At 28.2% G+C, this 14,866-nt stretch overlaps 1 protein-coding gene across 1 annotated transcript in view; it reads right to left on the reverse strand.

Moving 5' to 3' along the window:
* The window catches only part of LOC107450126 (ubiquitinyl hydrolase 1 puf), a 172,789-nt gene that overhangs the window by 79,735 nt on the left and 78,188 nt on the right, over window positions 1-14,866 (reverse strand). The window contains exons 31-37 of the mRNA XM_071186397.1: window positions 14,499-14,654; window positions 13,451-13,558; window positions 11,288-11,461; window positions 11,033-11,216; window positions 8,665-8,828; window positions 5,472-5,537; window positions 1,266-1,412 (exon numbers count right to left, since the gene is read on the reverse strand). Coding sequence (XP_071042498.1) covers window positions 1,266-1,412; window positions 5,472-5,537; window positions 8,665-8,828; window positions 11,033-11,216; window positions 11,288-11,461; window positions 13,451-13,558; window positions 14,499-14,654 — 999 coding nt within the window. The remainder of the gene's footprint in view (window positions 1-1,265; window positions 1,413-5,471; window positions 5,538-8,664; window positions 8,829-11,032; window positions 11,217-11,287; window positions 11,462-13,450; window positions 13,559-14,498; window positions 14,655-14,866) is intronic.

The following is a 14,866-nucleotide window of genomic DNA, read 5'->3' on the forward strand; positions in this document are numbered from 1 at the left end:
TTCTTTTCCTAAATCAAAATAAGAGCACTGAAAATTTTGAAAGTAATATCACAGTAATAAAAAGCAATAAGTAAAAAAAAAGTAATGAAGTAAAATAAATTTTTAAAAACAATATGCAATTAGTGGATAGTCCTTCAGATAAAATTTACTTTAAAGAAACTCAATTAATTCTTATCTTTATTAAATTAAATGAATAAAAGGAAGATGGAAATTTTGAGGTTATGAAGCTTTGTGATTCTTGACTGCTCTGAGGATCAACATGAAAATATGTACTTAGTGAATGGTCCCCAAGTTAATTCCAAGATCATGGGTACCATTCTATAAATAGAATAGAGTAAGAAGGCCATTAGCTTGCCACTGACGATGACACTTTAATAACAATGAAATTAGCAAGAGAAATAAAATTTTCTTTTGCTATTAAAATTTGGCAATGTTTAGCTGGTCCCCGAAAATTCGAGGGAAGTTTCGGTTACATTTCAGAGAGGAGAAAAGGAAACCTGAAATTGAGAATATCTTTCAAAATGAAGCAGAGTTGCACATGAAAGTGCAAGAATCCTTCCCACTGAATCCATCAAAACTTTAATTTTAGGAATTAAAGTTTTGATACATGATGCATAATCATGTAAGTCAAAAAGAAAACTCAAGGTTGGAAATAATATAAGCACTTACATTTAGCAAAGGAAAAAATATGAATATTTTTTTCAAACCATTATTTCGAATTACTTCAATTATTTTATAACTGCTGTTAAACAGCCAACCCAATTTTGGGATTACAGCTACTAATGTTGAACTTCATATCCTTTAATTTTGAACCCAATGCAGAGGACAAGGGAACTCCGGGATGAATCAAGTATAGGGAGAAATTTGCCTTTGTGGAGGAGTTTTTGCTGGAACTAACCCGCATTTGCATAATATGGAGAGGAAAAATACAAAAACATCCCACAGTTAGCTTGATTGGAAGGGGTACTAAAACTATTAACACTCAACATACTGCAGTACTGGGAATAGCACAATCTGTTGACGAATAAGAGAAGTATTTTTGTCACCAGCAAATATTTTATTGTCCCAATTTTTTTTTTTTTTTTTTTAAAGTTTCTTCTACAAATATTGAAAAATTTGAGACTATGGGTAAACAGGGGATAGTCTAAAAAACAGGAGACTTTGCAAGTATGAATAAGTCATAAAACCAGCTTTAGAAATAAAAATCATAACAGGTGCAAGTACTGTAAATGACTAAATTAGTAAATATAAAGAAAAAAACTTACAAGTTCTGGTGTCATTTCCTCCAGCTTACTAATTAGATTAGTGAAAAACTCAGCCATGTCTTTTTGTTCTCCAGTATTTAGAACCTGATGATCCATAGTGTAAACTTTGCAGAAGCTTCTGGGATTATATGCCTTTCTTTCACTTTCCTAAAGAAAAAGAAATTTATTAAGAGAAATAAATATCTAAATAAAATAAATATCACATCGTTATTCACAGCACAGCAATAAAAATAAACTACAAAAAATTGTTTTGAGAATAGTGAAAAAGTAAAGGAATTCAAATTGGAAATAATGAAACAGTTAATTTTCTTTTACCAGTGAAATTAGATTTTGAGTTTTTAGTTACTTAATTTCAAAGACTTGCACTAAAATCATATAATATATATAAAAGTCATATTAAAAATGTTAAAAAGATCTTCATGGTCCCAACAAACTTGCATATAAATTAGCATCATGCTCCTCTCAATATTACAATATTTTTTTCAGCAATAAACCCCTGAAAAACAATGTTTTTTCGAAATTTCAACCTTATTTTCTTCATTATTATTGGTTTTCATTTATTGTAAAAAATCTTATTTTATCATCTTTTGCCATTTTTTCTGACAAAAGAAGACTCCCTGCTGACCACCCCAAGAGCTTCCATTCTTAGAATTGCCTCCCGTATCTCTTAAGAAGTCACAGATGTAACATTCCTATCTAATGTCATTTCCTTCATGTTAAAAGCTGATCATGAGTCACAAATGACCACAAGCATGACACTAACACCCGAAAGAGAATTATTTCTGTAGAGGGTGGAACACTATTCACAAATGGAAATCACTTTTGTGCTTTGGACTCAATGCAGACTTTGTTGGTTGACTTGACAGTTTAAAAAAAAAATTATTGAACAAACAAAAATATTAGATTATTTCCAATAAAAACGGTTTTCCGGTATTTGGCTATCTTATTTTCTGAATTCAATTCCATTGTTTTTAATATTTAACCATAATTAACACTCTGCAAATAAATTTTAAAAAAAATCTTATTGTGTCCCCTAAGTATACATGCCATTGATATAGCAATATATCCCTTTAAAACAATATATTTATTTATTCTCCAAAATATTGCTGTAGTGATGCTTTGGTGTATTACAATGAGGAACCTGAGTGGCATTTTTAAAATTTTTTAAAATAAAACTTTAAACCATTCTATGACGATAGACATGTATTTCAGTTCAGTGGGTTAACTAGTTATTTTGTAATTAATATTTAACATTGCTCCATTAGCCATGCCCTCTAAAACGCAGTTAGTTTCCTCATCTCGGCTGATGATGTGGAAATACAGGAAAAATACGACTCTCATCACCTTCTGATACAGTAAAAGCGCATGCCGACACTCGTAGAACATTTTTAAAATTCTCAAAAATAACTCCAAGCACTTACAACAAGTATTGTTTTATATCACATTGTAATAGCTTTACATATAACGCACCATATAAAATGTAATAATATAAACTTAAATATAAATGTTCCAAAAGACGAAAAATTACAGGATTGGTGCAAAGCCATCTAACGTGATGACCAATACGAAGGAAGAAAAAAAATTGGCAACTATTTGAAACTTTATTATTTTGTTATAAAACTATTTTACAGCACTTAGTAATATTTTAATTTTATAAGAATGTTTTTCTTTTGATTAAGCTTCTCTGGAGAAATTTCTCTGAAGAAATCATTCATTATACTGAATTAAAATGTTTATGAAATGATTTTATTCTTAAAAAGTAATCTAGTACAGCTTATTCCTTTTTATAAAGATTTTTTTAAAACTTAAAGGACCTATTTTGTTTCGTTCTGCTTTAACTTCGTTATCTAACACATGTCATTTTGTTTTTTACCTTATTGAAATCGAAATTTCAGAGATAAAAATAATTCATTTTATTTTTGTGTAGTTGGGTGGAGGAAAAATGTAAAAAGAATAAAATAAAAAATTGAAGGGGCTTAAAATCTTTTGCATCACTTCTAATAACCACTAAATAAAATATTTTAGAAGTAAACAATAAAAAATAAGACATTTTTTAAGAAAATTTTTAAAATTTATTTCTATAAAAACTTTTTATTTAAAATCTTATCCATTTCAATTTGCTCAGTCTGCAATCAAACCAGCTTGGAATTTTTAAAACAACTCATACTTTAATGTATGTTATTCATAACAATAAACCAACATTAATAAATAATAATAATGCTTTTCAAAGGTCATTGAAAAAAAGTACGAATTAGGAAAGTAGTTTAAAACTATTATTATTTTATTTTTTTTTGCATTCATCATTTTTGTCAAGGGCACCTACAAAATTTTTCTCAGAAGGGGAAGGAAAACTCAATAGAGGAAAAAAAAAAACAGTCCTCAAATTATGAAATCATGTTTCAAAGTTAATTCTGTGACTTTTGAAATTTTAAAACACAATTTTTATAATTTATTCATTGTCACTAAAACAGCGAACTTTGAACCAAAATTAGCAATTTCAACAATATTTAAATTTGAAAAAAATGAAAAAAATCATGTTTCATTTTAATTATTCAAGAAAATGTAGTACTTTATTTACATCACACTTTAAATTCTAAAAGTTTTCTACACACACAGGCAATTCGCTATTGGGTTTTTTGTATATATTTTTTGTTGGTAAATTTCGTATGAATTTTATTTTGCGAAATATAATATTTTAATGTGAAATATTTTAGCTAATAATAGTATAAAATTTTAAAATGCAAATTTCGCATCCAGTGCATTACTTTGCATATATTAAATATTACACATAAGAAAAATTATTACAAATAATAATTTATTTTTCGTAGTTTTTCAGGAAAAACGGTTTTAATAAAAAAATAACTTAAAATAAATAAATAAGAGATTAAGAATTATTTGCATCTCTAATAAAAAACTTAAAAATCTAAATCCTTAATATTTCCATTTTTTATCTGGGATGAAACCATTAGGTGAAAAATTTCGAAATAGTTCTTATTTCTTACAACACTTTAGAATGACAAAATTAATATTTTTGATCAAAAAATATCCAAACCAAACACCTTTCTCTCTCTGCATTAAACCAAAAAGTTAACTCAATTTCAGCAATAAAAAAAAATATTAGAATAAAACTCCTTTGTAGACAAGACCACTATGACAAGTTTAGGTTCGGCCAATTCTGTTTACCCAGGTACTATGTACTGACACCCTAAGCAATCTCTTTTTGAGTCACATGAACCTCGTTTCATTTTAAGTTAATTTTGAGTTATAAAAATCAACTTTTTGTTTTAGACTATTTTAGTTATAGTCTATTTTTTATTTAGTTTCTTGTTATAGACTATTCATAATAATCAAGATTACGTGATTACCCTACGCATGCAGGTTTCTCATTAAAAAATAATAATAATAATAAAAAAAGAAAGTGAGGAAATGTGCTAAAAAAATCTTGCTAGATCTAATTTTTATTTTATTCAATAATTTCTTTTAAATAAAACAGCTGTAATAATAATATTTTTATTATTTTAAAATTTTAATTAGTATAATAAATTAATTGCATAGTTGAAAAAATGGCACCCAAGAGCATTTTATAACAAAAACAAAATGTGCAGCAGCTTTTGTAAACCGTCATATAAATTTTAATTGTATTTTGCATATTTTATACAATTTATCTATGAATACAAAATTGTATAAATTATCTATTAACAACAGTGTATTTTCATGTTTTTTATCAACAGATAGCATTATAAATTACCAATAATAATCTAATAAAATATTATACTTCTTAAAATGCTTAAAAATTTCTCATGGGACCATTAATTGTGAACGATATATATATAAAAAAAGCAAATGCGGATTAACATAAAATATCAAATTATAAACTCAAAATTTATGAAAAGTAATCAATAGAAAATTAATCATTAAAAAAAATATGCACTTAATATAAAAATGCTTAAGATGCAAAAGAAAGCTAATTAAAGAAATTTATTTATTCAAAAAACTTGGAAAATTTAGTATGAACAAACTTTTATTCCTTTTAATTGCAGAGTCCATTTTCTTAACGATACAATTTGAAAAGAATAAAAAGCTTGCCTATAATTTACAATACTGCCAACAAATAAATTACATCCTCAACAGTATTGCAAAAGGCAAAACAAAGTTATTTTAATGACATATATTATCTGTAATGCTAAATTTAAAATAAATACTTACAAGTAAATATGCAAACATTTTTTGCAATTCTCTTAGGGTATTTTCATGCTTGCAATTTTCATCTATCTATTAAATAAAAATTTAAATTAAAATACGCAAATAAAAGATAACAGCTGAAAAAAAAAATTGATAATGGACACATTTAACAAGTTTAGATAGAAGAAAACTTTAAAAACAAAATAATTTACAAAAATATGCAAATTAGTTAATAAATATAATTTACAAATGATTACAAAACAAAAAAAACTTAAATATGTGTAATCTTTTTCTAAAGGTTAAACGATTTTTATTGTGCACCTTCAATTTAAGAAAAATAAATATATCAAACTTTAATAGTTTGTCTTGTCTAAAGAACTTCCCTACTGGACCCGTGATTATGATAATGAGCTATAACTATTGCAAGTGGGGTGTGGGGTCAGCGATAAAAAGGGGGAATATTTTTCTTCGGTCAGTCGTGTTAGCCTTAGCGGGAAGAGAAGCTACCCTCCCTGAAATACATAATTCTTGTTTCCATTGCAACAGACAACCTCAGACCTAGTGGTGTGGGGAGTTCTTACTGTAGACAAACCATACATCCCTAACAGTTACAATATAAAGCAATTTTAAAACCAGAGCTGAAAGCACTAGCTGAGCATTGAATTTTATTATATTTCCTTGCATTCGATAATTCAAGTTTTTCTATAATGTGAAAATATATTTGTTTTAAAAATATCAAAACTACCACATTCAAAACTTGTTTTACGAAATATACAACTAAGAAATTTTTTAGAAACAAAAAAAAATTCTTAGCTAAGACATTGAATGGGGGAAATGAGAGAGTAAAGAAGAGTTAACACCAGTCAAAAATTTAAACTTATAAAATATAAAACAAAATTATCACAATTATTGCAAAATGTTTAAACTGTAACCATAACCTTATTATTATGAGCAATGAATCAAATATTTAATAGTAAAATTTTTCCTTTGGAGAATTTTTGATTTTTTTTTTATACTTCTACTTCAAATTATTAATTTATGAAATAGACTAATTTTACAACAAAAAAAACAACAGTCTATATGCCACCTGTCATGCCTCCATGTTGTGATGGCGCTGTCATCAGGTAGATGTTGTAAAAAGACAGAGGAGGGAACGCTCTGATGGAGAGCGGAAGTGAATTGTTTAGATGTCTTGGTTATATTAATTTTCTAATCTTTTATCATTATTAATAAATGTTTCTTTTGTGTTGTAAATTGGTTACCATTTTTTGATCAATTGTGTTTTGGGGAAGTATCTGAGTGAACAAGGGAAAAGGAGGAAAGAATATACATAATATCACACCACCCATTGCGGCAACCTTCCCATTATAACGACCAATACATAAATTCTCTTTAAATAATCCATACATACGTTATTGTTATTATCATTTGTAGTTTTAGAATGAAAGTTATTATTATATCTCCCATTAGAACATCCATACTCGAACCGTTTATTCTCTAGTAACAATTTTATCTTGATTCCAGTTTGGCTTAATATGGGTCATTTAGGAACAGGCACCAATATTGGGATGTCTAGATTTTTTAATATGGATCCTATATAGCAGGGGTGGCCAACCTGCGGTTCGCGAGCCACATGTGGCTCTTTGAAGGATCATTTGTGGCTCTCGATACCAGAGTTCCCTTTTCATTTTTGTGCTATTATATTTTTAAAAAAAATATTGTTCCTTGACGAATTGACAGATATCACAGATCTTCCACAATTGGCAGTTTTCATACGTTTTGTTTCACTGATATTTTTTGTTAAAGAATTATTAGATTTAGTAGCACTTCAAGAGTCAACCCATGGTGTCGATATTAAAAATGCATTAGATTCCAGAATGAAAACTTTTGATGTGCTTCTTAATAAACTTGCAAGCATTGCAACTAATGGAGTATTGTAACTGGGTAAAAAAAAAAAAATCGGTCTTATTGGGATTTTAAGAGATGATCCTCAAATACCACAATTCATACCGATTCCCTGCATAATTCACCGAGAACATCTTGTTACAAAATATTTAAAATATCCTGATGTTATGAAAACAGTGTTACACACTGTAAACTACATTCGCTCTAATTCAAAATTTCCTGAAAGAATTAAAGAATTCCAAAATAGATTTAAAGACTTTAAATCGTCTCTTGAATTTTTTCTGAATCCATTTGAAATTAACATAATTCAAGGTGAGTTTTCCATTTTCAATATAATTAAGACCTAAAAAGCATCCGGAGAATTAGAATTAATAGAGATGAAAGAAGATCAAGCTCTGCAATTAAAATAGAAGTCAACGTCTATTACTGAATTTTGGAAATTTGCACCAGAGTTAAAGTATCTTGAATGAAAAAAGGCTGCTTGCCAAATTAATTCAATATTTGAAACGTGTTTATGTGAATCATTTTATTCCTCTTTAAAATTCGTGAAATCAAACACCTATCAGTATTTTATTAAGTAACCAGTATTAAGTAAGCATCTCAAAGAATTACTGAGAAGTGCTGTCACCAATTATTCACCAAATTTTAAAGAATTATCTGGTGAAGTAAAATAAATATGTTTAATTTTTAATATTTAAATTCAATATTTTGTAATTTTATTTATATGTTTTCAATAAATATAGTTACAGTAAAAAAAAAATTTCATTTCTTTTTCGCCTAATTGCATATTTAATTGTGGCTCTCGAAAAATTTCAAATTTTGAAAAATGGCTCGACTATCAAGGAGCTTGGCCACCCCTGCTATATAGGGCCAATATCATCAGAAAAAAAATATATTGGGTGAGTCTGAAAATTCTATATATGACTAATATAGGAAAATTAACAACTCTTTGAACCCTTATTGAGCCATTATTCATGAATATTGGTTCAATGTTGTGTATTGGTCCAATGTGAATATAGGCCCAAGTTATTTAGCTGCTAGGGTTTCAATAATGAGACCAAATTAAGTCTTTTGATTCAGAAAAAGACATTATTTCTAATAATGTTACTATAAACATCTGGAATTCCTATTGTATTAAGTAACACAACCTCCAAGATTCTTATCCTTAAAGGTTGTGATTTATAGCAAAAAGAAGAAGAAAAAAAAGTGAAATAATATTTGAGAAAGTAAATCACTCATTTTTTTAAATTTATATTTTGCACTACATTGGGGGCAAATATTGTAATTAAGGTAAACACAGAGATAATCTTACTTTTGCAGAGACAATGGATGCTCTTGCTTCAGGCAACATATACAAATGCTGAATACAAGAGGCTAAGTAGCAAGTTGCACCTAAATTGGTCAGACCAACATAGCCACAATCAGCACGGCCATCATCGTGAGGCCAATAATCCCAGGGATATGGATTATGAGACTCTAAAAAATACAATGTTTTTTTTTTAAATGTTGTTTCAGTAACAAAAAATACACACTGCGTCCTATCTGCATAGCTGCCAACATAGAGAGAAAAAAATCCAGTAGATTTTACGAAATAATATAAATTTCACGATAATTGTTGCATAATGTACTAAATATTTTAGAAGTAGGAAATTCTAGAGATTTTCTTAGTCATCAAAGTAGAAAAACTGCAATATTCTATAGTTATGATTGGCATTAAACATACTTGAAATGTTATGTATTACGTTTACTCATAATTTTGAACATTAATAGGCATTTAATTCACCAAACATAGTTCAAAGATTTTTTAAAAGTAATTTAAAAAGATTACTGTGAGTAAAAATAAACTGAACATTTTAGAACAAAAAAAGTTTTGGACTGATTTCTATAAATGAAGTTCACTTCATTATGTATTAGTAATACTTTTTAATTATTCAAGCAATAATCTGCACAAAAAATTAATTTCAAAAGGGATTTTTTAAGGAAACTTACTCAATTTTTGGAATTTTCTAAATTGTACAAAAACCAGGAGAATTTTAAATAAACCAGTAGACCAGGAGAAACTGGCAAAATCCAGTAGTCTACTGGAAAATCCAGTAGAGTTGGCAGCTATGTATCTGTGTTTAAGAGTTAAATTATTGTAATGTGCAGGGGAATCGAAAGGGGATGCGCCTACTCAACGATTTAATTTTTACACCAGCTTCGAGCAAGAATACTGCGAACAATGGGGATTTAATCAAAAATAAATGTTTCCAAAGAAATTTGTAAAATAACAGGCCAATATCAATTTGCTCAAAAAAAAGTATATTTTTCTCATTCTTAATTAACATTTTTTTAATACTCTATGTCATACTTGATTGTTAAATTTTTTAATTAACACATTGAAAGAAAAATAATCACATTAGTACAATAATCATCACAATAATCACATTACAAGTTATGTCAGTTTAAACACAAATGTTTCTATCCAAATGCAGTTTCTGTTTATAGCACTAAATGCTTTTACTCAAGGTCGACAAAACACCATTAAGAATCATTGAATTAAACCTAATATATTTTTTCACAATATCATATTGTCTTTTCTCAATAATTCAAAATAAAGTCTTGAGGACTCCTTTAAAAATATCTTAGTTTACAACTATAGTATAATCTAGTTTTAACTTATTTTATGACATAGTTACTTTATTATTTTTTTGCTGCGAATTTCAAGAGGATATATTGATAGCATTTTCAACAGTTATTATAGATCAGCAAACATTTTTTAAAATCATAATTTCTTTTACAATATAATATTCTAATTTCGAATTATACAATAGAATTACCCCTTTATGAGGCCATGCTTAGTGGGCCAGCATCCAAGGTTTCGTGGCCAAAATTAGTATTTCGATAAAATTTGTATTTAGGTGTTTTTATAAGCAGGTAAATTGAATTCATAGTTGAAATTTTGAAATACACTAAAAATACCCCCCCCCCCGCCCAAAAATACCCCCTGAAATATGGCAAGCAAAAAAAAATAAAAGAATGATATAGAGTTGGCAGCTATGTACTTTTAAGTATTGGTTTTAAAAGCAATGGCATAAAAACAGGGTTGGGGTTTTGGATGTCCTAAACAGATTTTGGACATGACATGTAGATTTTACTGTCTTTAACTGACTTAAAGTGTGCAAAACCCTGAACATTGGTAAAGGGTAAAATTTCTATATGTTTAACTATTGTACTTATAATAATTACATATATTAATAAATATTTGATACTTTTTATACAATTTGCTTTGACTTATTAAAGAAAAGAAATATAATATAATAAGAAAAGATTTATAAGTTTCGAAGCTCCAAAACTCATTAAACATCCCTTAAATATAAATAAATAAGCTTTTAATACTGGCAAATTATGCTTCTGCACTAGGAAAAATAAATGCAATATTAAAAATAATAATAAACTTTTTTTAATAACACAAAAACTTGTCTTTTTCTTGTTCAAAAATGAACCTTTTATTTTTCACAATTTAAAATTGTGACATAATGAGAATAAAAGGGTTTTGGACAGTTTTAGACAGGACGGTTTAAACCATGGATTAATCCATTCTGTTCTAAACCTTGCCAACTCTGCATAAAAAAAAAACCTGAAATTAGAATCGATAATAGTAAATAATAAATCATGAAAAATAATGTTTTGTAAAGTACCTGGAGTATGCTGCTTCATTAGCTTCTCCTGTAGAATGTTGAAATTTTCAAGAGAACCTTTCAACATTTCAACGATGAGATCGTACGCAGAGGAACGAACTGACTGAGATTTGCATTTGGGTAAATGCCTTTGTTTAGGACTTGGAAGCGCAAATAAAGCATCATACAGGTGTAAAACCAGTTTCTAAAAACAATACAAAAGAATAAGTTCCCCCTTGACAAATAAAGATACAAATTATGATTTGGAATGCTTACTTTTCCCTGAGGAGAGCATTTGAACGATGGATTATGCTTCATGATGACGGTCATCAGGTTGATTAATCCTTTCAGACCATCGTCCTCCACAGTGCTGTGTCTGGCTTCTCTGCAGTCGCGATTCGTGATAGATTCACCCAAATAAGTAGCTAAGTTCTCAATATCTAATGACTTCTAGAACAAAAATTACTAAAATTCATAATGTATTATTTAAATTAGTTATGATCTGAAGCCAACAGCACACTTGCCACAAACGTTGAAAATAATCCATAGCTGCTAACACGGATAGGAAAAAATCCAGTAGATTTTATGAACTGATATAAATTTCATGATAATTGTTGCAAAATATACTAAATAGTTTACACGTAGGGAATTTTTGGGATTTTTATAGTCATCAAAAAAGAAAAACTGAACTATTTTCCAGTTATGGTTTCACATTAAATGATGTTGAAATGTTATGCATTATGTTTATTCATAATTTTCAATAGTAATAGGCATTTAATTCATCAAAGATAGTTAACTGAATTTTATAAACGAGGCTTGCTTCAATATGTATTAATGACACTTATTTAAATATTCAAGCATGTAATAATCTACAAAAAAAATTCTATTTCAATACGGATTTTTTTTAAAGAAACTTTCCCTATTTAAGGGAATTTTCGAAAATATACAAAAACCAGGAGAATTTTTATGAAACCAGTAGAGTTTGCAGCTATGATAATTATTTTTTTTTTTTAATGTGTATATGTATGTGTTTTATGTTTTTTTAATATATATACACGTACACACTCTTATATATAGTGTGTTGAATAGTATAAACGTGCTATTAAAGAAAACTTTATAACACATTTAATTCAAACTAAAACATCGGACTTCAATCTTAAATTTCCCCCACTTTTTGCTTAGTTCCCCGATTTCTTTGGTCTGTGCCTCCTAGAAAAACATGATTTGGTGCTTGAATTAACAAATTGATTTACTTTTAACTTCCGTGAGAGTCAGAATTAATGAGAAGGCAGCACTATTTTAACAAAAACCACTTTAACTGACTGAAGTGAACCTTAAATTACAATTAATTTTTTGAAAGCTTAGAGTATAATTACTCTAGGCTGGTTTCATAAATTTTTAAAAAAAATTTTCATAAAAAAAATATAGCTTCGATTCACCCAAACAGAAAAAAATACTGACTTAGAAAGCTCTTTGGAATGGAATTATTACTTTTATAAATCAGTAGTTAAATTGAAGAAGATGAAAAATTTTCATTTAATATATGTATTTCAAACACACTTTATTTTATAAAGAGGAAAAAAGTGATCTATAGTTATAGCTAAAGCACCCTATCTTATGGTGGTAAGCAGCAGAAAAGTATATTCCTCAACTCAAATGTTATTACAATTAAATTTAGTTAGGTTGTTACTTGATCTCAGCTGTCAATATGGATAGGAANGGATTTCAATGCTTTTGCTCCGAGGAAAATTAAATTCCTCATAAAATATTTTAACTTGTTCAAAAAAATTTCAGCGGAAATTAGCGGGAAAAATGGAAAAATCTAAAAAGAAGAGGAAATCCGCGAGTCCGCGGAAGAATCTCATCCCTGGAAACAATATAAATTTCAAAATAATTGCGACAAAATGTACTAAATATTTCACACATAGGGAATTTTATAGTCATCAAAATAGAAAAACTGCACTATTTACCAGGTATGATTGACATTAAATATACTTGAAATGTTGTGTATTATGTTTACTCATAATCTCTAATAGTAATACGCGTTTAATTCAAACATAGTTAAAAGATTTTTTAATTAATTTAAAAAGAGAGTTCTGAATAAAAATTATTGAACTTTTTAGAATAAAAAAAGTTTTGAACTAATTTTCATATAGGAGGTTCACTTCATTATGCATTAGTAACATTTAATTACTCAAGCCAGCAATAATTTGTGCAAAAATTCTATTTCAATAGGAATTTTTTAAGGAAGCTATCTCAATTTTAAGGAATTTTCAAAAATATACAAAAAACAGGAGAATTTTTATGAAACCAGCAGATCAGGAAAAACTGGTAAAGTTCAGTAGTCTACTGGAGAAATCAGTAGAGTTGGCAACCATGCTTAGTGCAGTTTTAATAATACTTGTTTGCATAGGAAATTAAAGTAAAAATTAAAATAACCTCATTAGAATTGCGTAAAAAATACTCCTCATCAAGGCTGTCAACAAGACGGCAAATCAACCAGAAATAATCTTTGCATCCAGGCCCATATGGCTCTTTGTCTTCTTCCTAAAATGAATAAAACAAAGCATTAAAAAATTACAGAAATATACCATCATATTATAAACATTCATGATGTACAAACTCTTCACTAAGTATTATAAATATAAATATTTACTTTCAAGCACACGAACAGAAAATATCAGATAAAATAAGAGTATGAAATTCGTATTTTAAAAATGTCTTTTACATTTTTTAGAGAAAATCAAGCAATATATTGTAAAAAAAAAAAAAGACTGTTGACAGAAATTTATTGGTAAACAACACAAAGAGAATAAAATTATCTTTTGATTTCGTAATACTTACCAATACCAAATACATTTTCAATCATACCATTTTCTTTCAAAATATTTGTTTAAACCAAATTTAACAACAAAAAAAGAGGGATATTGTATTGTTATAAATCATAATTAGTAACAAAGTCCCCACTCACAGTTACATTTTATTAAGATGTAAAATATGGTGTTTTCTAGAACCATCTTTAAACCTTTTCGATTTAGGATTTTTTTTTAAATCAAGAGATTTCTTAGGTTGATATCAGAGGAATGAAAATGAAGCCTGAAATTGAGAGTATCTTGCAAAATGTAGCCGAGTTGCACATAAGAGTGCAATAATCTCACCGAAACCAGCTCAAAACATGCAAATTAGCAAGTATTTCATCAAACATGCAAAATGATTGGCGCTTTCATACGCTATGGGCTGACAGTACACTGAAATAGATTGTGGTTGAATGAATTGTGAAAATGTTGAATAGAACAATGTGAAAACTACCTTTTTGCATAATACATGGCAAAAATTGATATGATTAAAAAAAGGGAAAAATTAAGCACTTTTTAAAAACACTCGATGAAAAAAGCACCTTTTAAAAATGCCATGCACCATGTTTAAAACTAATTCTGCAACCACAGGAGTATATAATAATACGACGGATTGCAGTACAAATACTTACATCAGAATGAGGCTGTTTCATATTTTGAGCAACAGAGAGAAAACTAAGTAATTTCTTCAAAAGAGGAGCTACAAAATGAGTCCCAGTATGACCATCCACGTTTGATCCAAGGCATAAACGATACAATCCAGTACATGCTTCTCTTCTCAATGCCGGCTATAATGAAAGAGACACTATGATATAAATTGCCTGTTTTTGCTTCATATATAACTATTCACCATATTTTTCGGCAAAAGCGCAGCGGCACTATCGAAAAAAAGTTGTTTTTTCCCTACATGCGGCGCTTCCGACGAAATAATTTTTAGTAGCAAAAAAATTTATCAAGGAAAATTATTCAAGATGAAATAATTTTCTGAGAGAAAGACTAT

Source organism: Parasteatoda tepidariorum, chromosome 1, assembly GCF_043381705.1.
Source record: "Parasteatoda tepidariorum isolate YZ-2023 chromosome 1, CAS_Ptep_4.0, whole genome shotgun sequence".
NCBI classification, from domain to species: Eukaryota; Metazoa; Arthropoda; class Arachnida; order Araneae; family Theridiidae; genus Parasteatoda; species Parasteatoda tepidariorum.